Raw genomic sequence first — 22928 nt, 5'->3', positions numbered from 1 at the left:
TGGAACGTTTCAAAGTGAAGGATTGGGCCTAGACTTAAGATTGCTGACTCAACATTACGTCATTATGCACTTTTAGATAATATAATATTGCGTCTTTTTAAAAACTGTTTTTTAAACCTCCTAGCTACCAAAGTGCTTTTCTTCTACTCTTTTTATGTTCCAAAATGTTTTGCTAAATTTTGAAAATAATAACTAAATTAAAGGCAAATTTTGTTGCAAGGTTTAGACTTAGGGTTGCCCTAAGTCTAAAAGACCCAAATCTAAGTCCATATATCCCTATATTCCTGTATATAGTGTGCAGGCTAGCCTACCATATTCCATAGGCTAGTCGTTTTATAGTGTTCACTTTCTAGAATCTAGACGCCTGACTGTAATATAGGAATATAGGAATATATAGGTAATATGATGATGTCTTCATGATACCAAAAATAATCCTAAACACCCACGCCTACCCCCTAATATCCTGCTTCTTTTGGGCATCTGAGACATTACAAAACAGAATAATATGGCTCTTCGAAGGAGTGTGGTTTCTCCATGAAAATGTCTTTCTTTTGTTAACGTTTTACTCGATTTCGCTACAGACACTCCTATGGCAGGACACTGGGATTCTTATCTACGTGACAAGTTCGCCTTAAGAAGGGTAGGTTTTGGATACACTAATATTTTTAACAATTATACACTTTTATAAAAAAATTTCCAAAAGTCTTTGTCTTTTATAAATTATAGCTTGCTTATTCCAATAATTGCAGTATCCAAATGCAGCTCAAGCTCTCAGAGATGCCAATAGTGCCTTAAAACAATATCAAACGCTGAAGCCTAACGTGAAACATTTCGGTAAGTTAAAAACTTAAAGAGATTCCATGAACTTAAAAGAGATTCCAGGAAAACACTGCTTTCATCTGTTAAACAGTACAGATCGTGACCTATAGGGGAGATTATTTATATGCTTTTTAAATAGTGAAATAAAACATTCAAATTACACCATTGGCTACATGGAGATTACTTGGATAATAATTTAACAATGGTGGTAAACTCTGTTGACCCTGTTCTCCAGGAACATTCCAAGAGGAAATGGCCAAGCCAGGGCTCAAATTGCAATAGCCCTGGGGCCGGTTGTATCAAGCCCGTTTAGCTTAAACGGTGGATAAGTCAAAATTAAATAACACTTCTACATCTCTCTTGAGTGAGTCAACCAACCAGTTGTAAACAGTATCTTTGTATTAAGGTTAAAAACATTTAGTTTGCTTGTTGAATAAAACGATAGCCTGGCTTTCTATTTTGAACTTAACCACCATTTAAGCTAAACGGCCTTGATACAACCGGCCCCAGAACATCCCCTAGTATTCCTGACCTTTCCTGACTTAGTATTGGGTTTACCTAGTATTGGGACTGGTACAGTGATTTTTGACATCAAACTCTCGAACTTTCAAACTTTTGATAGTTTTTAAAGTGTGAATGTGCTCAATTAATGTTTAAGTTGAAGGAGCCTTAGAAAGAGTTTCTGAATACTTTGAATATTTTTTTTAACCTTGTAGTTTCTCCTGAGGGTTGGAATAAGGAGCTAGTTTGTCTTGAAGGGACAATACCTGTAAATTATCGAGGTATTTTTAAAGGCATACAGTATATAAATTTGGGTAGAAATATGGGTGCTCTTGCAATGATTTTGGAGTTACAGGAATTCCTAAGTTACAGCAAGTGGATTAAAATGTGATGTATTGTCTGAATGCCAACTCCATTACAGTTTTTCAGCCTTTGAATAGCATAACTAGATTATGAATTGAGTCTGTGCTAAGAAAATTTGAAACATGTGAAATTTGGTCAACTTTATATCAACATGCCTCCCATTGTTATGAGTAATTATTCTTTTGATATATGCATAGAGTTCCTGTAAAAAGATATCTTTATTATCCTTAAGGTACCAACTATAACATTCCAATATGTATATGGCTCCAAGAGAAACATCCATTTATGCCCCCACTTGTATATGTTGTTCCCACTGCTGAAATGGAAATAAAATCAGGGCGTCATGTGGACAATAATGGCAGAGTTTACCTACCATTTTTGACAGACTGGAAGCATGTATGTGTGTAAATTATAGACTGATAATCACCATAATATTTGCTACTATCAATTTTGCTGTTCACTAGATTAACCATCATTTGAACACTCTATGTGCTCTGGAAGTTGCTTATTAAAGTGACTTTGAGAGTTTGTGTTGTGATAATGCTGTGTTCAGGAGCCTTATGTTTGTAAGAAAACCTCGCTGATTTTTTGCCACTTTGCTAAACAAAATTTCTCCTGAACATAACGCAGTGAGTACCCAAATTGACTTTGATAATCAATCACAAATTGCACCTGAAAGGTAGGAGGGTGTTCTCTCAGGTAGAGTGAATATTTGCTATGAAGGTTGTTGTCATAGTACAAATGTAGCTTTCATTTGTTTGAACTGGTAAACATGTAATACTTGGTCACAATTATTATCATTGCAATAAACATTCATCACCACAACTGCCTTTATCTCTTATGGTATTCTTCTTAAATTTCCAGCCACAATCAGATCTTCTTGGATTGATCCAAGTTCTATGCCTTATCTTTGCTGAACAACCTCCGGTCTTTGCTCGCAGAGCAGTCCCTACACCACAAACAAACCATCCTCCCCCCAGCCATCACCCTCGCCCAACTGGATATTCAGGTTATCCAGCCACTCCAAACCCCCAAATGCCCGCATACCCAAACCCCCAAATGCCCCCAGGATTTTATCAAACTGGCCATTCTCAGATGCCCATGCCTGCAATGCCTCAAGGTATGATAGCATGTGCTTGTATCTATAACTATTATTGTTTTTCATGGTACAGTAACATTCCTCTTAATAGTGATATGAAGTTTTCTTCTTAACTAAAGTTTCATTATTGAATATGACATTTTGCAACATCAACAACATTCTTTTATTAAGTTTTCAATCGAGAGATTGCGTTCTGTTACAAATCAGAATTCAATAATAATAACTGTAATACAAACTTTAACAGGATAGAGAGAAAGAAGTATCATCGGTACTCAAACATCCCTAGGGTGTTCATAATGTATGTTCATATTATACTAGAACCCCCCAAGCACCACAAACTTTCCTTTATTTTTATTAGGCTTAGAAATTATTATTACTATTCATCACAATATTAAATTTCCATGACAAGTAATGTCAGCTTCAAATTAGTTAGATAAGTTTTAATAATATATGACATATAAACTGTAAACCGACATAGTATACATAATATTTCTCTTCAGGCCCAACACAACAAAACCCGCCCTACCCAATTACAACCAATCCAAACCAACCCACGGATCGCCCCCCACCGCCGTCAAGACCTCCACCACCGTCACGACCCCAACCTCAACATCGCCCAGTCCAACCGTATTCCCCGCAAAGCGGTTTTCCAATGCCTGGTGTGACACAGTCAAGTAACCCCCCCTACTCAAGCACCCAAAATTACCAACCAAAAATCACGACAGCCACTGAACTGTCGAGAAATACTCAGAGTAGTTTTAAGATTACCCCTGAAATGATGAAAGCTAGTCTCAAGAGTGGAGTGGAGGACAAGATTAGGAGAAGACTGAATGAAATTTTCTTCCAAGCACAGGTAACAGGCAATGCATATTGTACACCCTTCTCCGTTCTCGTCTACAAAATGTAAACGCGAGCAGATTGTACTCAATTACCAAAGCCAGGGGCCAGTTGTATAAAACTCTTTAACTACATAATATACAGGGGCCAGTTGTATAAAACTCTTTAACTACATTTTGCATAGTTAAATCGTAGTTAACTCAGAAATATGTACAAGACTCTGATTGGCCAATTCGGTCCTTAACTATACCGTTAGTAAACTAGTTAACAAAAGTTAACTAGTCTTTTATATACAACTGGCTCCAGATCAGTTGCGTAGCCAGCCTGACAACATGGTCCTGCTATGTAGTATATTTATTTCTTCAGAAATTGATTTTTTTCATAGGCTTGAATACCAAAATATTAGCATAGCATAACTAAATCGTCAGGCTGGCTACGGATACAGATTCATTCTACAATCCTGGGCATAATTGATGTGGGCAGCACGATTTATGAGCAATATTTCAGACAGGGACATAGCCAGACCTTAAAGAGGGTGAGGGGAGCCGTGAGGCAAGAGTTTCAGCCCGTCTAACCGGGCCGGAAGTATTTTTCAATTACATGGAAAGTTTCAGCCCGGGCTGAGTTTATGACACGTGAGAATTATTTTAAGACCAGGCTGAAATATCAGGTCTGCCTGAGTTTGGCCTATTTCGATTCTTTGAGCGCTTTAAAATCCTGAATGACAATAACTTGACCTTTAAGGGATTGTGTTTGCACATAAAAATGATACAAACAAATGAAAAAGCTTTGTCAAGGCGACTTTTACTGCCCAAGTCGAATTTTTTTACGATTACATGACAACAACACTAAGTTTCAGCCCGGGCAGAATAAAACAAGTATACTAGAAAGACTGAGTAGATTTAATTCTTTTTAATTAATTAAATTATTTATTGCCAATAAATTTTTAAAAGAGGGGAGCCACGACTCCCCCCTGGCTTTGTCCCTGATTTCAGCTAAATCCTGAAAATCTGGCGTGTGTATGCAGATCCCCCACTCCTCCGTCTCAATTTTGGTTCCTATAGTGTACTCATCTCTCAATTGTGCCAAAGATCAGCAACATCAACATTGTTTGGGGGGAGAGGGTGTGATTTATGACCATGAAACTTTATTTTCTGCAGTTAAAGTACTAAAGTCTGCATCTTAAAGTTCTTTCATTCTGCATATTTGATTCCTGCCTAGACGGGAAAAAGAGTGCAGAGATGAATCCAAACCACACGCTTGACGTCATGTTTTTCTGCAGAAATCTTACATGCATGCTCATGAGGCAAAGTTCTGTGAAGGTCCTCCTATAGTCGGGACAGATCCCAGCAAGAGATGATGTTTCTAATACCAACGGGATTTAGGCTACTCTCCAATCTCCATGCATGTTGATTTACCCGAGCTTTTTTAGACGAATTTGCCTTTTTAAATTCCTAGGCCCGATAACAAAATAATTTTTAAGCTCACTAAAAACGAAACACGAGTATGTATTTGACCCGTAATTTGACACAAAAACAAGGCTATTGGGTAAAATTTAAATAAATGGTGAGATCTGTTTTGGACTTCAAGTTCCGGTTGAAAATCAACTTACAATGTTGAAAATGTCTTATATAAAATCACCTTTCGCTATTGAAAAATAATATGTCCTAAAAGTTAAATAAACACTATATATCATTATAAACAGACCCTTCCTGTTTAATTCCACTAAAACTCACACATTTTGCATTGAGAGGTTGGAGATTCAAGATTCGCCGATAATCAACTCTTTCGCAAATTAATCAAGCTGTTAAAATATTGTCATCCACCGCCTGTGAGAACATTATGGAACCGCAGGATGATACCTTACGATGTTTGAACTAAATTGCGGGGGGTGACTAGAAAAAAGTACAGCTCCTGTATAAGGAGTATATTACATCATGAGTCTAGTTTTTTGCAATTATATAAGGAAGAAGGTACTAACAAATTAAGTTCGCTTGCGTATTTTTATAAGCAGTCTCGACTTCTGTGCCACCTGTCAGTCAAATTTGTGTTTGAGGCTCAAAAACAAAGCTTACGCAATCGTTAACACAGTTTGTTTAAGAAACACAGCATTTGCATTAAAATGTGTGCAAATTAATTATTTGAAAGGAAGGGTTGTATTGTAGCCCAGCATGCATGTGCATCATATAACATTCAGTGTGTTATAGTGTCTCTCAATCAGAGCAAATTCTCCTGAGAAGCACCTAGAGTCGCGAAGTTGTGTTTTTAAGTCACTTATAATAGCCAGAATGCTGTTCATAATAAGTATGTTTGTATAGTCATAAAAATAGGTGCATTTTTATGACTATACAAACATACTTATCATGAACTGCATTCTGGCCATTAAGTGTCTTGAGAACACAACTTCGCAACTCTAGGTGCTTCTCAGGAGATTTGCTCTGATTGAGAGATTCACTGGGCAAGCAAAGTCATACCTGATTGGAAACCGCCATTTCGAATTTTGTTTAAAAAATTGTAAATTTCCTTGTAGTTTATACTCACAATTTGGATTTACTTGTTCGAAAACTAACAAAAACGACAAAACTCTAAGGGCATCACTTATCATATATATCTTAATGTGCACTTCCTTCGTTTTGCATATATATATGGTTTTTCACAGCAACGGAGTTTTCAGGGAATTTTAACAATTTATTTTATCGTATTTGAACAGTGATGTAAATTATCTCTCATTTTGCTAAATCATTAGGCAGAAATGGATGCACTGAAAAAGACTGAACTGGAGTTGAATGAAGGCAAGAAAAAACTAGAAGATATGATCAAACAAATTGAAGTTGAAGAGGTAAAAAGTGATTCAAGCAACTTCGTTAACTTTATAGTTCGCATCCGAAATATTTGCTCTTTTTTAAATGGAAACAGTAAAGTTGGATTAATTTATTACTGCAGTAAAAATTCAGAACAAAATATGTAATTTTCTAACCAAGACTAGTGGAAATCCAAGGAAGGAATCCAAGGATCAAATTTAATTATGAATTTATGTCATTCTCGAAACATTTATCGTGGATATAGCTCACGTATAACCCAATTTACATTACGTTTCATGCAGGCTGAAGTGACCAAAGATATTGGAATCTTAACACAGAAAAATAAGGAAATTGAGGAAACAGTAGCAACATTGCAAGAACAGTCTGATAAAATGAATATCGACGAAGCCGTTGTTCCAACAACACCTTTGTATAATCAGTAAGTCTTTGATTGATTTGTCATTTTGTGCACTATTGCATGTCGATGTTATCAAGATAAGCAAAGGTTTTCAAGATAAGCAATGTATAATTTGTATTGAAATATTTTCGCTCGTTGGAAATACGATAAGTAGTAAATTCCTCTGCCCTGGTGTATCACCGGGTGTAACCTGCCTTTGTGTATTAACAAGAGTCAAGACAATAGAAGACGATATCATAGTTGGCTAGAAAACGATATCAAAATTATTATTGTTAATATAGATCAGACTCCTATACCTAGCTCATCTAGATAGTTCGTTTCTGCGGATGCCTTGCATGGACCACGACTCATGCGTTGGATCTGGAAAATATTACTAGTAACCCAAAATATTATCAAAATATTATTAGTAACCCAACTGTTGCCTTTTTGGCACAGCCTGTTTTTCGGCCAAACCATAACCCTCGTTAGTCTGTGAACACAACCTTTGTACCATCAATTGATAAATCACCTTGTTTATCACTATTACTATTTTTTGTAGAATTCTGGATTTATACGCCGAAGAAAACTCGTTAGACGACACAATGTATTACTTAGGCGAAGCTTTAAGACGCGAGAAAATTGATTTAGACGTGTTTTTGAAGGTATGTGTTGTGTATGGTTATAGTCTATGACTATATTCACACAGTAACGTTTTCATTTCTGTTGTCATGGTACTTTAGAAGTTGGAGATAATAATTCGATATATTGAGTTGTGCGAGGGCGTCTAAACCATAGAGAGAACATTTTAAAAACCCTCGAAAACGACGCTCGTGTGAACGTTATGACGTAGCCAGGCTAAGCCTAACTTAGCTTGCCACCCTTATCTCATTTGTAATTTGTAAAAGCCAGACAACTACAATCTACATGGTCCGTGCCATCTGCTCTGAATGTCGTTCAAAGCAAATTTTCAAACGAGTAAAAAAAACAACCTTTTTCTAACATTTTTAGCATGTGCGTTCTCTATCTCGCAAACAATTCATGTCTCGTGCTCTACTGCAGAAAGCCAGAAAAAGAGCTGGACTTAGCGAACTTTGAGTACGTCGTAATTGAAAGGTACTAACTGCTGAATATGCGTGCATATCAACTCTAAACATTTATAAATCGTATCCAGTTGTAAAATTTAGAGACTTTTTCTATTAGTATTGGCAAGTGATTATCTATGGAATGTCTGGCCTAGGTTTAACAAAACAGAAGACAGATTTTTCACAACGTTTTATGTGCATATATATTCACCTAATGATATTGGTATATAACAGTGTTAAATTATCAGTAATATGTGAGAAATGTATCGAAAATATATACCACACAATATCAAGGTTTCATCTATTTTATTTTAAAATACAATATAGTTCACAATATATCATTTTCCATCTAGTATATACAATATATCAATTCTACCCTTTATATATATATTATCAAAATAAATTAAGCAAATTTGAAATGTTGCTTAATGTTAAACATTATAAACTAGTAAATTTAATGTCTTCAAAGACATTATGTCTTTTTTATAATGACAAATTAAACTGTTAGTAACAGCTGAGAACACAAAGACATTATATGCTGGGTTGTTGTACAATAGGGCTTGAAACAACACAACAGAATACCAATAGAAACTGGTTTAGACTACAGGAAACACATTCTTCCACAATAAGCCCATAGATTGTGCCTGTACTTCATTAAAAAATATACTAAAATTTTACAAAAAACCACAGCAGCTTATTGTAGAGATGCATGATAACAACTACATATACATTAAAAGCCATGTAGCAATTTCACACAAGGTTTTCATGCCACCTATACTTGTTTCAACTTCTACACCTTATAGTCTACATAGGTTAACTTTTTTTTTCAGAAAAATAAATAAATTTTATATTGTTTCTCTCACTTAAGTGAAAATATCTAACAATTAGTCACACATCTTTGATGTAGTAGACTACAGTTTCTTGTAGTGCACACAGCTTGTAGTAGAAATGCTAGCTTGTTTTTGGCACATCAACACAGAGGAATTGTATGCGTTGTGTGAACATGATCCAACTCTTGCACAACGGACAAAAGTTCAATTTCGATGCACACTCAGTACAACAGTACATATGTCCACATGGGGAAAACACAGTGCAAAGTTCATTATCCATACATATTTGACATAGAAGCTCATCAGAGAAACCATCCGTGGCAATATAAGTCTTGAGCATGTTGGCAACAGGCACATCACATACACTGCAAGTGACCTTACCCCTTGCACATGTCATACAACATTCCACATGTCCACAGGGGCTATAGGCAACCATGTTTTCAGCTACATGACATACAGTGCACACAGGCATTACACAACTATTGTCAAGTTCATTGCAGCTGTTAGCATCCTCACATTCCTCGTCAGAATATTTGTTAATTTCCATATCATCGACAATTTCTGGCTTTGTTAACTCTTCATCACCATGAATAGCATTATAATGTTCCTCATAAGCTTGCCGTCTTGTGCAACGGACATCTAAATGGTACAACTCAGGGACTGTACGCCTTGCAAGCCACTTGGAAGGGTATGCCCAACATGGGAATGCCAGCATGTAATGATTCCGAACAGAATCTAAAATCTTAGGTTCAAAATAGAACAGTTTTTTTTCTAAAACACACTTGTGCATGACTTTGGCACTCTCACAGCTCGGATGAAAGAAGTGTAGAAACCTGTAGGTGGCAACTGGTCGTTTGATTACCAGGATCATGCGTTCTTCAAAGAGACTGATCTTTGAGATGTCCAGATATGAAACACTGAAATAAAAATTAAATGTCAGCTATACATTTCAATGTTTATTTCACACTGATTAAGGATTAAAGAGTCATTGTTGGTTAATGAGTCCAAATCACATAATGCCTTGAAATTACAGTTAAAAGAATAAAAAAATGTTAACATTTTCCTTCAATACACATAGCTAATCATGTGAACAATGAATGTGCTGTTGATGGACATGCAGCTATGGACTTTGCACTATTATGGACTTGCAAAAATTCAATCTAGCCTAGTCCTTTCAAAATATATCAACCATTATTCTAATTACTCAGGAACTGCATAGCATGTGTAATCTTGTACACATTTTGTTTAGCTATTCCTGCTGAGAGCCTGTGATGTCAACACTACATACAATTTCTTTTGTATTACATGTACCAAGCTCAGATTACTAAGATCAATATCGAGTTATTAAATATGCATAAACAATTGTATCTGGTTTGCAGTATTTACACAGCACTGATTTGCATACAATATAACCTAAGTTGCTTAGATTTTAAACCCAATTTACCTTTAAATTATAAAAGTTTTATATTATATGTGATGTTCATAGGTTTCTGCTAGAATTCACAATAGAGTGATCAAAAATAGAATAACAAATTACAATCTAAAATTTTCTACTATAAAATGCAAATAACTTTGGTCATGCACCATGAACAAAGACTATCCTTATGCCTGCAATTGAATACAATGCAATTACAGAAATTCATTTCTATATACTTATTCAGCACATTTTTCTGCAAAAAAATTACGAAATGGTAGCAAGGAAGATAAAAAACGCATTAGAACCACTTATTGGTTTTGGAATTCACATTTAGTAGCGTTCTAAATTTAAACATATACATCATCACAATGTAGACCCCTGGGAATTAAATTCCTATAAATAATATAATATTCGTTCTGTTCACACTAAAATTAACTTTCCTAAACGTGTCACGCTGGTAAACCTAAATTTTTTTAATAAATCAGCGCTCATGCGAATATAAGATTTCCCTAAGACTTGTTCACATTTATTGCTGAGCCTTTTTTCCAGCAGGCAGGAAAATTCCAGTGTAGCCGGTTTTCCAACATAAGCTCGAACAAAAACAAAATGGCTGCAATTGTGCGACACAAAATGAAATGTAGCGGTTTGTTAAACGAAAACAACCAACCACAACACAATATAAAAGGTAAAAGGCAAAGAAAGGATACTTACATCTCTTTCGAGCTGTGCGGACTTCGTCGATTTATGAGAGTCAAACCGGTCGCTCCAACTGCAGCCAGTAATTTCTCCCCGGCAAGCTTCACTTTGAACCACTCGCAGAAGTAAAACTCTGTCTCCGCCAGAATCGATATAAACTTCAACTTAGCAACGCTTTCCGTGGTGCCTTTGAGATTTTTGTGTTCTTGAATTATGTCCTTTTCCCAGGCGTTAGAAGTTCTAGACGTCTGATAACAAAATTCGTCTGTGTCGAGGTCCCCTCGCTCGGCTTGCCGTATCAACGCATGTAATTTCGTCAGTTGATTTTGACTTAAAATGAATTTATCTTCCCTTAAATTTCGTTTTAACGCATGGTAGAAGAAGTGTCTAAACAATAGAAAGGTGATAGAGCTTTTTAATAGTTGTAATAATTCATGTTTGACGATGTTCAACTTTGAAAATACAATGGGGGAATAAAATTTACATGTTTTGAATTTGGTTAGGACTTTTTCTAGTATTTCTTCTTTCAAAGTCACGCTAGATAAAAGAGGACAATAGCTTACCTTGTCCTTTCGTGTTGTATTTCCTGAGGTAAAACGTAGAACTTCACATCTAATCGTAAACGGTGTGGTTTGCCGGTTATGTGCGGACGAAGTTGCGCCATCAAAGGGTTTCGTAAATTCAGCCATGCCTTCGTTTCGTGATTTATTGAGCGAGTCAAGCCAAAATAGTGTTGTTCAACGATTCCCAGTTTCGTACATAACTAGGATGAGGAGAAAGAGAGATTATTTAAATCTAAATCTAAGATTTTTTTGCGAATATACAAGTACAAAGTTGAACAAAGTCAAAGCGGTGATCGCTTGTGTTTACCTTTTCGTAGCAAATTTGACCCGCGGCATTCTTAGGCACTGTTATTTCGTGGAGTGTTCCATTAGGTTCCTCCACAATATACTTCATTTTTGAGCTTCTTGCTTGAAAAAAGGCAAATATCTCGTCAAAGACGAGGTCTTTGATGTGAAACGCGTCCTAACCAACAAAAGCTTTGCCTCTCTCAGCAAAAAAATATAGCCAGCCTGTTCCAGATCAGGGAAAACTTTTAGATTTCTTGTTTACATCGGGGACGCACATTTGACCAATCAGAGCGCGAGTTGGAATATTCGATGATTGGTGATTGGCCAGGCACGCAGACTATACAAGTTGAACCGGACAAACCGGGAACGTAGTAGAAAACCATCGCGTGATAAAGATTTCAAGTTTGTCAAGAATTTAAGCGAGAATTTCACGTTCCTGCCTTTTGAAATCTAAACATAATTAGTTGTGTTCATCAATGTTACTGTTTAGTTCAATTTTCGATTTTCGATGTCAAAGCAATTTTGTCTCTGCAAAAGCTTAAAAATGTTTTCTACTGTGTAATGTGATATTGGAATGTAGCGTAGTGTTTTAAAATTTGATACCTTCGCGCTAAATTAGACGTTCTACATCAGGGTAACGAACGCGTTCCAATTAAAGTGAAGTATAATTTATATTCTAGTAAATTACGGTAGATATTTTCAGACGTTTATTAAACAGCTTTTAGACCTTTTCTTGTACACAAAACCGTATTTATTGAACTCAAGAAAGCTTTCTTTTAATGTCGCGAACGGCCATTGAGAGATAATTTATTTCGACAAAGGCGTCGGGGAAAAACCGAAATGCAAGAACAGATAACAGGAAACTCTATTGGGAATATTTTACAGATGATATCAAGGTTAATGCAGTTGCCTTTGACCTTGTGCTATTTCAATAAAATTAATCATAATCATGATTTTGGAAAACCTGAACAAGAATTTTTTAATGGTTATGCGTGGGTTGGCCTAGGTTGGCCTGGGTTGAACATGTTTTTCTTGGAAGGCTAGATCATGAGTTTGAATGTAATAAACTTCTCTTTGTGGTCACGGAATGATTTGCCGGAAATCGCAAGTAAATTCGAAGCTTGCGTCGAACTGGGGCACAGGCTATATGTTATTAAGCGGCGGCTGCACGGGCCATTTTCATTGGCGTTTTTGTCTTACTAGCGTATGTTATTGTGTAAATTATATACGCAGTTGTATAAGCTGGGCGATGTAAAGTAACCTATACTCCTATACTGTAACCTATATGTAATGTTACATTTACTTAATAACATACACCAAGAGAAGAAACCGACGTCAAAAACCGACGTCAAAAATCACCCGTGTAGCCAGGGCTTTATACAAATGAAATTGCATGATATAAAGACAAGAATTAGCCTACCTAGACAAGAATGAGCCGTTGCCATAGAATTTTTTATAAACTAGTTATTGTTACCACGTAACCGAACCTAAAATAGACTACGGGTGGTCACACGGTTGAACGTTTCCGCTACTAACAATAGTGTAATTAAAACCCCAGAGGCTCAGACAGAGATTCGTTATATGCTGGTTGTTTGATACGGGCAAGCCAGCTCTAGCTTTTTTTCCTTCGTATAATACTCCGCACTGCGGGGTTCATTATGCAATTTCGCCACTATTCACCAGACCATCATGGTTCAAAGCTCTTTGTCATGCAAATGAGTCAGTATAATTACTCCGCCTGCGTATGCGCAGCGGAGTCTTAAAATGCCATGGTCTTTTTTCCTTTTAGTAGTCGTAGTTTTGGGCGACAGAAGTTGGCATTTCTACAGGTAACCCAAAACAACTTCATTTTTGACCGAGAAGCCCTGGGTTACACGGTCCACGGATGAATTATGTACATCAGTTGGCACGCAGGCGGAGTGAACGCCTTGAGCAGGCGTCTTGTTGTATAAAAGACACCACTAGCCCACATTGTCTTTTTTCGCGGGCATGCTACCATGCCATCATGACCGACCAATTGCAACATTACAAGCTCTTAATCAGCGCGAAGTACCTCCAACGACTCCAAGTTTGTCTGTTGAAGTTCGCGTGGATGTTCTTGCACAAACAATGGATGGAATTACAGCCCAGTTAGCACATCTGACTGAACTCTGAAGTGATTAATACGGTCCCTTTGATCTAGACCTTCACGACGAACCTCAACAAATAGAAGCAGAAGTTGTCTCGGTATTTGATCCTGCTGAAAATATTTCCCGAGGTATTTCCTAAGAGTCAGTAAAAGCGTCGCCGAAGCTGAGTCAGAGTTACCCCATAACGAACTATACAAGGATTCTGAAGATTGTGGCCCGACGGTTTCGGATGGCGTTGCTTCAAAAATGAATAGTGCCTGCACAAAACGTCCAGTAAAAGAGCACTTTTTGCTATTTACGACCTACAAATTGCGAATTTTTGACATCTCCCCGGGTTAATCCCGAATTGTGGGATGATTTGTATGATAAAACGAAGGCTCACGAAGCATCGTTTCGAGTATCAGCATAGGCAGCCCAGACTTTGACTTGCGCGTGTGATACTCGCGCGCGTGTCGCGCTTACGTTGTTTACTTCGTCTATATATTATGACGATCTATATATTATGGTCACTTTAATCCCTATAATAGCCTATATATGGTCTAAAGATTTCTCTGTATCCGTTGTACCAAGATGGGTCATCATTAATTATCGTTTTGCAGTTGAAATGACATCCCTGCAAGCGTCGAAATATTTTGGTTTATTTCACAATTGAGTCATCGTCTCATAGTCAACGTCGACCTCGTCTATATATTATGACGATCATAATATATAGACGAAGTAAACAACGTAAGCGCGACACGCGCGCGAGTATCACACGCGCAAGTCAAAGACTCAAAGTCTGGGCTGCCTATGGTATCAGAAAAGATTAATCAACGGCATTATCTCGGTGTTTTATTTGGCGGAAAAAGTCGTTCAAGCCAAACGAGCGCAGAAAGAATCGGTTCGACTATCAGATATATATGATTTAGTCGTTGACGCCCTCACACTGCTCGGCAACTCGTTTTACGATTTCTCGGTGAAACGAAGGGAACTTTTAAAATCGGAAGTTGCCACAGCTTACAGGTGAGGCCGCCACGAGTCCCAACCGTCACCACAATGTTATTTAGGCGCCCCGAAGCATTCGTAATATTTCCGAAGTAAAACGAATGGCAGCAAAGAGTATTGGTAACAAGCGGAAGAGCAATCAGTCACCCACTCAAGGTGGGTTTTCCGATCCGGTGATAAGCGAGGACCTTACAATACTCTCTCGGTATATTAAATATTTATATGAACCGTATTTAAACTGCAAGCGCTTTGATTACCGAAAACCGCCGTTTCGTCAGTCAGCGAGCCAGTCACCCAGGAAGTCCGGATCGTCAGTCACCAAGCAATCGCAGTGGCGAAAATTGCATAACTCTTGTCTAATTTTATATATTCGTTCGTGTTCGTTGTATTGCAGGGACGCCGGAATTTGGGGGTGGCAGGCTGGCAGCTGCCGCTCTATAGCACGCTTTTTACTAGGGGCAAGGGAGTAAAGGATGCCCTTTCAATTTGGATTGCATTGCAATTGCTTAATAAATTGCAAATCTGCTTTAAAAACGCTACAAATGCAGCCAACAAGTTTCCCAAATAGAATTGGGAGCATAAGCTTAGCATCTGCTGATGTTTTGCAAACAATGAACTATGGTCTATGCGTCATTACGGAAATCGCTCCGGCGTCTCTGTCTCTGTCGTGTTATTTATCACTGTTGTGAACTATAAAGACTTCTAAACAAGGAAGAGGCCAATGAAATGTTTGTTCAAAAAAGAGACCTTTTAAGACTAATTGGTTGGCACGAAATTTAAGTGCATACGAAAAATGCAACGGTGTTAACATAAGAATAATTCAGCTAGGTATAGATAACGGCATAACGCATGGGTGCTCTTCACTGACCAGACACCAAAGGCCAGACACTAAAGGTCATGGTGCTATTGAAGAGTAAACGGAGTTAACAAAGTACAGTGTACTTTGTATACGTTTTTTATTCTAAACACCTCCTTCGGGGCTTCAAAAATAATTATTTACGGAAATTGGCATGACACGAGAACGAGGATCAGTGTCAAAACCTGACTGAGCCTCGTTTTCGTGTTACGGCTTATTCAGTAATTTGAGCTTATGAAATCATATTTCCTCACATTTCTCAAAATAAAAAACTTTTTCATGCATGTGTCGAAGAACTAAGAAGGATGTTTTCACCTTTGCACATGTCTCGTGAAATTAAACGTATAATCCATAGATAATAGAATTTTATAACACTACAAATTCGCAATCAAATTCGGTTTATTTGGATTCTCATCTCTGGATTTTCATAATTGACATTTGCACCAAAGGTAGGGCATTTGTTATTTTTTAGGCTTATTGTCTAACCTATGGTTTAAATTTATGAACTATTTCTCATATAATACTTGGTTTTGCATAGGTTACAAGTGAAAATCATGTGTGTAAATAGTAATCGTATCAAATGTATAATTATTTTTATGTATTCATTTATTTATTACAGATAACTCACATCCCCAATGCCAATGGCCGTGTTTATAACCTTATCTCAGATGAGGTTATAAACACGGCCATTGGCATTGGGGATATGTATATATTCATATATTTCCCTAATGTGTGATATGGATTTTTTTGAAAGCAATTACGTTTACTGTATGCAAAAAAAAGTGCAGAGTGTAGACTTAATTAGTACTAATTTGCTATAAGAAGATTTCAATTAAGAAAAAAGGTTGTTATTTTCAATGTTAAACCAGTTTGTACTGATCGAAGATTAATGCAGTTTTTATCTCCTAGAGTTGTTGCAATCAAAATTTTAATAAAATATTGCAACAATTCATTACCTAAAGTCAATTTATGGAAGAATTGAGCATCTTTCTGTATGCGAGAATCAACTTTGTTTCAATGACTGATTAAATATAGAAAAAGCATTGTAGCTTGTAGACAGGAAATTCATCTTTAATAAATGGGTAATGAATTGATGCAATATTCTATCAACACTGAATCACTTCCATTGCAATAGCAGCAAGCACTAGTTCTGTCACTGGTTCCTCAATTAGTGCCCTAAACACATGTATAATAATGAAAGATGAAAGGTAATCAAATCCCATGCTAAAATTTCTAGTGCAATCAAATGAAATCATCACACATACCTATCATCTTTGTGTATCTCTAGTTTTCTGTGATATAATAGCTGTGAAGGACTGGAGGAGCCTTATATTGATTTAATCTCAGTGCTGCTTGATTCAGATATAATGCACACATTTTATTAGGAATCAGGAGACTCCATGTACCTAAAGTACCTATTTTTTTAGATAGCCATTGTCATTGTACAAAAGTACAAAATGCAGGGGGAGGGGGTGAGTGCAATGGGAATGTCTCCTTGACAGTGCAGAGGGATATAATTGCAACTTGCATCAAATAGAATTTTTCTATCATCAGGTTATGGATACATTATTGAAACAAGGATATAGTTGCTTTGAGGCGGGAAAATTTTCTTCATCTGAATGCTTCTTCAGTGAGGTGGTGAAGAAATGTCAAAGCCATGAACCAAGGAATTACCTTGGGAGCAAAGAAGCTTTTCTTGGACTAGTTGATGTGTACATAGAGTATGGTTTATCAAATTCTTTACCATGTGATGAACGTCAGGATATGCTGCTCAAGGCAGTGGTCATGTGTCACTATGTAATGAATCTGGTAAAGAAATGTGAGAATCAAGAAGATTCTCAGGAAGGAATTGGTGGGCACCCCATTGACTCATCTTCTTCAAGTGAAATTTCAAGTCGTCTGCGTCGTATTGAAGTTGAACTTTTGAGGACTATGAATGTCAGCTCTGAATACACAACCACCGAAAATTCGGTTAAACATAAAATGGCACTCCTGGAGTTGAGAAAAAGCGTGATTGCAAGAATCTCAAAAGTAGAAACGATGGTTGATTTCAGTCAATCCGTGGATGCAAACGAAGACAGATTTTCTTTCGAGATGATGAGAATTAACAACACCATCTTTGGCGCCATGAAAGATATCGTTCAAAGAATGGTTACGGAGTGTCACCTGCTTCTTGGAGATCCTCCTTGTGACTACGTCGCTGTGAGCCTTGGTTCTTTCGCGTTCGGCACAATGACTCCATATTCCGACTTGGAATGGGCTGTATTGCTAGATGTCGAAGACGAATCCCTAAAGGGCTACTTTCGCAACTTATCGCGTTTGCTTCATTTCAAATTGGCCAGTTTAGGGGAAACCATCGTACCGTCAGTTATGGTGGGGAGCTTGAACAATGAGCAAGATTCCTGGTTCTATGATGATGTAACACCTCGGGGATTTGCAGCAGATGGCGCCATGTCAAACGCCTGTAAAACTCCTCTTGGAAGAAAAGATAGTTCAGGGAATATTGTATTTGAGCTTATACACAGCCCGGAATTGATGGCGCAGTTCCAAAATCGAGATTGGTTAAACAAATCATTTGAGCTTTCGGCGTCCCTGCGCACTTTTCGAACTGTGTACAAATCAAATTCGCAAAAAGGAGATGAAATCATAGGAAGGTACAGGCAAGAATTGAAGAATCAACTTGATACTTTCGTTGAAGAAAATTCAATTTTACCTCACGAGAAGGACATATTACCATCCAACTTTCCAGATCCTTGTTGTTTGCCCAAAGAACTTGTTCAGAAAGTGACAAATGGGACTGAAATTTTGGGGGACCAGGAATCTTGTGGCCATAACACTACAAAGTTGCCTAAACCAAACGCGGAGGGGAGTAATATCGCCCTTGAATACAACGCTCAAAATGACGTTGTTCCCCAAGGATGTCCCAATGATTCGAAAGGTAGGAACATTTTGTCTTATTTTTTACCCCATTCAGTGTTTTTTAGAGAAGATATTTATCGTGGTCTGTACATACAAGTACATACTCTTTGGTCCGTTTAAGAGAACATCAAAAACCCTACCGTTTTCATTTCTGTCCTTCTTTCGAAAACTTTTTAACGACTCCAACGGCTCCACTTATTTTGACTTATAAGGTGAACATTTTCTTCAATTCTAGATGATGCAAAAGCAAACGAACTTGCCACAATGCGACATCACCACATGAAGAAAATTTTGGAAAAAGACCTGCCTCGGTATCATTTTCATGATGTCATCTGTACATCTGATACGGAAGGGATGATTTACAACGTCAAAAAAGATTTATACAGACAGCCAGAGCGCCTCTTGTCCATTTTATTTCTAAAGTTTGGAATCGAGGGCGCTGACGTTTATGAAGGGATAGAAGAATTACATGTAAAAGGTTTTGTTGATGCGAAACTGAAAAGAGATCTGATGAAATCAATTTCCATTGCATGTGAGTTACGACTTAGATCGTATCTTGACCATGACAGACAACTAGAAGAACTTGACATTCCTTCGTTCATTGCTTGTTGTAGCGAAACTGCGTCCGAAGCTCCTGAATCTCTGACGAAAAATGCGCGTCTTGACCGTTTGATTGCATTTTATCGTGTCGTCCTACCATTTTTGGGAGAAGTGTTGGAAATGCCATGCGACAGAAAACCCATTACCTGGGCCTATTCTGATCTGAGTCATTCGCCTAGTTATTACAACGCTTTAATACATCTGCGCCTGCTACGCTACGAAGATGCAAAATATTTTTCCATGAAAGCAGTCCGGGAAAACCCAGCTAATCCAACAAGCTGGAGAGTTTTGGCAAGGTTACTCGAAAAGCAGGGAAAATACGCTGAAGCCTTTCTTTGCCGTTGGAAATCTTTTAACATGTATTTTTATGGAAACGAAAATATCATGAGTTTGAGTCAGGAAAAAGACGATGTCCACGAGGGAGCGATCCAGTTGGAATCAGATATCCAACAGACTTTAGAGAACACTTCGAAGCCTGATATGCACTTTTTATCAAGATGTCTCCACACGATGGGATTATGTTCTTTCTTTAGTTCCCAATATCAGCGAGCTTGGCACTTCTTCAGAGTAGCGTATAAACTACTACTGGCATTCCCGTACCTCAGATGCGGAGATGCCATGGGGTCTGTGTTCAGCAATATTGCTCTTTGTCTCAGCACAGCAGGACGATACGATGAAGCGATTACTATTTGTAGTGTTATCTTGAAAGTTGAAGGCTTTCTTAGCGCCATGCAGGTCCCAAAGGCGAGAGATAACCTTGGTAATGTTTATCTGCGCAATGGAAACTATCTACAGGCTTTAAGTGAGTATCGCCAATCTTTGAAGCTCAGAAAAAACTATTATCGATCTTCTAATAATCCTTTCCTGGTGATTTCGTTAGTGAACATTGCCAACGTTCTTTCGAAAATAGGACAGGTAATGGAATCCATCGAACATTACAAGGAGGCTTTGAAAGTCATCCAGCGAATTTATGCGAATCCGCACGCCAGTTACTCCGAGTTATGTCTATCTGGTATTGGAAGAAATCTCGTGTCTTTGGGGAAGTACAGTGAGGCTCTGGAGTACTGCGAGAGGAGCGTGCAGGCAGCTAAAAAGAGACAGCATCGAGACAGGAAGACATACACGATGGTTCTTATAGGTCTTGGGAATTGTTACCTATACTTGAAAAGATTCGACGATGCAGTCATCACATACGAGGAATGCGCGAACATATTTCAAGAACTTAACATGGATAATGTAACGGGAGAAGATGAAATGACGGTTCTCCCTCATGAGATCGGCATAGTTTACTGCAATTTATCAGTCGCATTGAAGCAACAAGGAAAAATCCACGCCGCTTCACGATGGTTGCAAAGATCCGAAGAAAAGATCGCATCATGCGTGAACGGAGAATCGCACCCCGACATGGGCGTTATTTTTCATGCTAAAGCACAACTTTTGCGGTCACAAGGCAAGGCAGAAGAAGCCAAAAAGATGATGGAAAAGGCGCTTGAAATATTCACGAAGGCTTTCGGCAGCGATTGTCCCAATTTCTTGACTTTCAGAGCAATGATTGATCTGGGCAATCTTCTTGTTTCTCAGCGTCAATTTGTAGCAGCTATAGAACGATACTGCGAAGCTCTTCGTCTGTTGTACAGCGACGCTGTGCAAAAAGATGCCCATATAGAGTCCAAGATCTCTGCTCATAAGAATATGGGTTATTCGTATTATCAACTAAAGAAGATACCCGATGCTATCGCCTGTTACAAGAAAGCTCTGAGCATTTGGGAATCAGCAGAAAAATATGAAAAATCCTTAAATGACATTGACAAATCCTTGATCCTTAGTCTACACATTGAAGCCGGTAATGCTTATATCCGTGGTGGAAATTGCATTCAAGCCATCAAATTATACCAGGTTGCAGTCAACACACCGATTTCTGTCAGTTATGGGGTTTGTGACCTGAAACAGGTTGCTTGGACATTGGCCGCTATGCAGCAGAAGGCAGGTTTACTTCTTGAAGCAATTCAAAGCTTTGAAAAAGCAGTTTTTCTTCATGCAGAATCGGGAAGAGAGAAAGATAATTTCGTTGTGAAGTGCTATCAGAATCAAGCGGCGTTATATGGGACCCTTGGGGACCAGGAAAACGCTGGTCGTTTTGCGGAGAAAGCTCTTGAGGTACAGCTGACCATAACGAACTCTCAACCACTTGAAAGCACCGCGAAACTTCTGGCACAGGTTGCTGAAGCATGGTCGTACAGTGATACGCAAAAAGCGTTGGAGTTCTGTCGCAGATCCATTAAAATGATCGAGAAACTAGGAGCTTCGCCGGCACTGAGATATAATGTTCTTTCCGATCTGGGATTCTATTGCCATTTGCACGGCTTGAAAGAAAAAAACCTGACCGAACAGCAGTTCCTTTTCGAAAAAGCAGAGGTAAGCTACAACAAGGCATTGGGCTACCAAAAAACGGAACCAATTCTGTTTAACATCAGCTTTTTGTTCATGTCAATGCTTCGTTTTGTTGAAGCGATTACGCACCTGAATGATATTCTTGGAAGATGTGGTAGATGTAGCAAAGTGGGTTTGGATAACCGTGATGCCAAAGTTATAAATCAGGAACTTCGAGAAGCGTTGTTTTCTAGTGAGATCAAAACTGAAGTGGTTGTAAGGTCCGTGATCTTGGCTCACTGCTTGAAGTTCCAGTGTTACAAAGCACTAGGACCAGGTGATTACATGAACGCAAGATCTGAAGCTTCTAAGGTCATTGAATATCTGACTGGAGATGAAAATCCTGAAGAATCAGACCAAACACTGCTTAATTTCGCTTTGGAAGAAATGGAAAAATTCGACAGTTAAAAACTCAGTTAGAAATATTTTGAAAAGAACCAAGAACAATCAAGAGTTGTGAATGTATGGGCTAGTGGTTTCCATTCAAGTCATAGGCAACTTTGGTATGCATATGTAATGTATATAATGTTAGGGTGATAAAAAACTTAAGGCTGGATTTCTGCTTGCAGAGAAGTTTGCTAGCGAAACATCCCTATATTTTCCTTTGAATTTCGACAGAATAAATAAATGAGTGCAGTTTGACTGTGGAAATCCACCCTAAGTATTCATAAATTTGCTGCAGAAAACTGTATAGTAATCTGCATAATCACTACTTTGTTGAGGAAGATTTCTTGTCGAAGTAGTGATAGTTTTAAGAATACAGTGAAAGAGAAGGGTAGTTTGAGTCTTTGATCCTGTCGACAAACATTACCGACAAACATTACCGACTATCTTGCTGTTGCGGTTACGCATAGCCTTCACACCTTTCCAGCTCGGATAACACAAGCGTAACCGTAAAATGCTCTCCATAGTGGAAACGCATGAAAAGGCAACACAAGTGAATTGTAGAATCTAAGCCAATATATCGACTCTTATGTAAGCCCGTTCTCCACTAGGCGAATTTGTTCGCGTGAACAGAAAAAAAGTGTAGGAAGCGATTCTACTTTTTCGCGGCGAATTTTTTCGCAAGCCAATCACATCACTGGATTTCAGATATCGCTTCGCGTCGCGCGAATAAATTCGCCTAGTGGAAAACGGGCTTAAAGGCCGACACAGACCGGACGCCAATTGGCAACGCGGCGCGAATTTTCAACGTTTTTAATTTTTCAAAATCAAATAAATTTTAAACGATCATAATATTCTTGTAGATTACATTACAATAAAACATTTTAACTGCTCTAGCGTCCATAGTTTCCAAATTTTGCTTCCAGAATTTAA

At 38.0% G+C, this 22928-nt stretch overlaps 3 protein-coding genes across 5 annotated transcripts; 2 read left to right on the top strand and 1 right to left on the bottom strand.

Moving 5' to 3' along the window:
* The first annotated feature begins 461 nt into the window (after window positions 1-461).
* On the top strand, window positions 462-8027 carry LOC114531737 (tumor susceptibility gene 101 protein-like). The gene is made up of 10 exons (XM_028553355.1): window positions 462-640; window positions 750-834; window positions 1536-1601; window positions 1916-2079; window positions 2548-2803; window positions 3283-3635; window positions 6366-6458; window positions 6723-6859; window positions 7377-7479; window positions 7826-8027. The coding sequence occupies exons 1-10, from the start codon at window positions 590-592 to the stop codon at window positions 7910-7912; spliced, it is 1395 nt and encodes a 464-aa protein (XP_028409156.1). The 5' UTR covers window positions 462-589; the 3' UTR covers window positions 7913-8027.
* A 204-nt stretch (window positions 8028-8231) lies between these two features.
* LOC114531736 (E3 ubiquitin-protein ligase MYLIP-like) lies at window positions 8232-11943 on the bottom strand. Its single transcript, XM_028553354.1, has 4 exons — window positions 11713-11943; window positions 11406-11605; window positions 10858-11229; window positions 8232-9646 (listed from the first exon to the last, which is right to left on the bottom strand). Exons 1-4 carry the CDS (start codon window positions 11797-11799, stop codon window positions 8851-8853), a joined length of 1455 nt encoding a protein of 484 aa, XP_028409155.1. The 5' UTR covers window positions 11800-11943; the 3' UTR covers window positions 8232-8850.
* A 2661-nt stretch (window positions 11944-14604) lies between these two features.
* Window positions 14605-22632, top strand: LOC114531738. Of its 3 annotated transcripts, none has more exons than XM_028553358.1 (3): window positions 14605-14824; window positions 17217-18600; window positions 18817-22632. In XM_028553358.1, the coding sequence occupies exons 2-3, from the start codon at window positions 17220-17222 to the stop codon at window positions 22017-22019; spliced, it is 4584 nt and encodes a 1527-aa protein (XP_028409159.1). In that variant the 5' UTR covers window positions 14605-14824; window positions 17217-17219; the 3' UTR covers window positions 22020-22632. The 3 variants fall into 3 exon arrangements, with proteins under 3 accessions (XP_028409159.1, XP_028409158.1, XP_028409157.1); XM_028553357.1 differs by having other exon boundaries at window positions 14605-14962; XM_028553356.1 differs by having other exon boundaries at window positions 14605-16111.
* Window positions 22633-22928: the final 296 nt, after the last annotated feature.

This window comes from Dendronephthya gigantea, unplaced genomic scaffold, assembly GCF_004324835.1.
Source record: "Dendronephthya gigantea isolate DGI-Jeju-01 unplaced genomic scaffold, DenGig_1.0 000074F, whole genome shotgun sequence".
NCBI classification, from domain to species: domain Eukaryota; kingdom Metazoa; phylum Cnidaria; class Anthozoa; order Malacalcyonacea; family Nephtheidae; genus Dendronephthya; species Dendronephthya gigantea.
Note: the sequence above shows the minus strand (reverse complement) of the source record. Positions and strands in the feature narration are given on the sequence as shown.

Bases quoted from the DNA above. Each gene is read 5' to 3' on its own strand.
- LOC114531736 (XM_028553354.1), bottom strand. From the start codon at position 11,799: ATGAAGTATATTGTGGAGGAACCTAATGGAACACTCCACGAAATAACA. The intron at 11,230-11,405 runs GTAAGCTATTGT...TCTATTGTTTAG, and splicing joins ATACAACACGAAAGGACAAG to ACACTTCTTCTACCATGCGT. The intron at 9,647-10,857 runs GTAAGTATCCTT...TTTTTATTTCAG, and splicing joins CCGCACAGCTCGAAAGAGAT to TGTTTCATATCTGGACATCT.
- LOC114531738 (XM_028553358.1), top strand. From the start codon at position 17,220: ATGGATACATTATTGAAACAAGGATATAGTTGCTTTGAGGCGGGAAAA. The intron at 18,601-18,816 runs GTAGGAACATTT...CTTCAATTCTAG, and splicing joins ATGTCCCAATGATTCGAAAG to ATGATGCAAAAGCAAACGAA.
- LOC114531737 (XM_028553355.1), top strand. From the start codon at position 590: ATGGCAGGACACTGGGATTCTTATCTACGTGACAAGTTCGCCTTAAGA. The intron at 2,080-2,547 runs GTATGTGTGTAA...TTAAATTTCCAG, and splicing joins TTTTGACAGACTGGAAGCAT to CCACAATCAGATCTTCTTGG. The intron at 6,459-6,722 runs GTAAAAAGTGAT...CGTTTCATGCAG, and splicing joins AACAAATTGAAGTTGAAGAG to GCTGAAGTGACCAAAGATAT.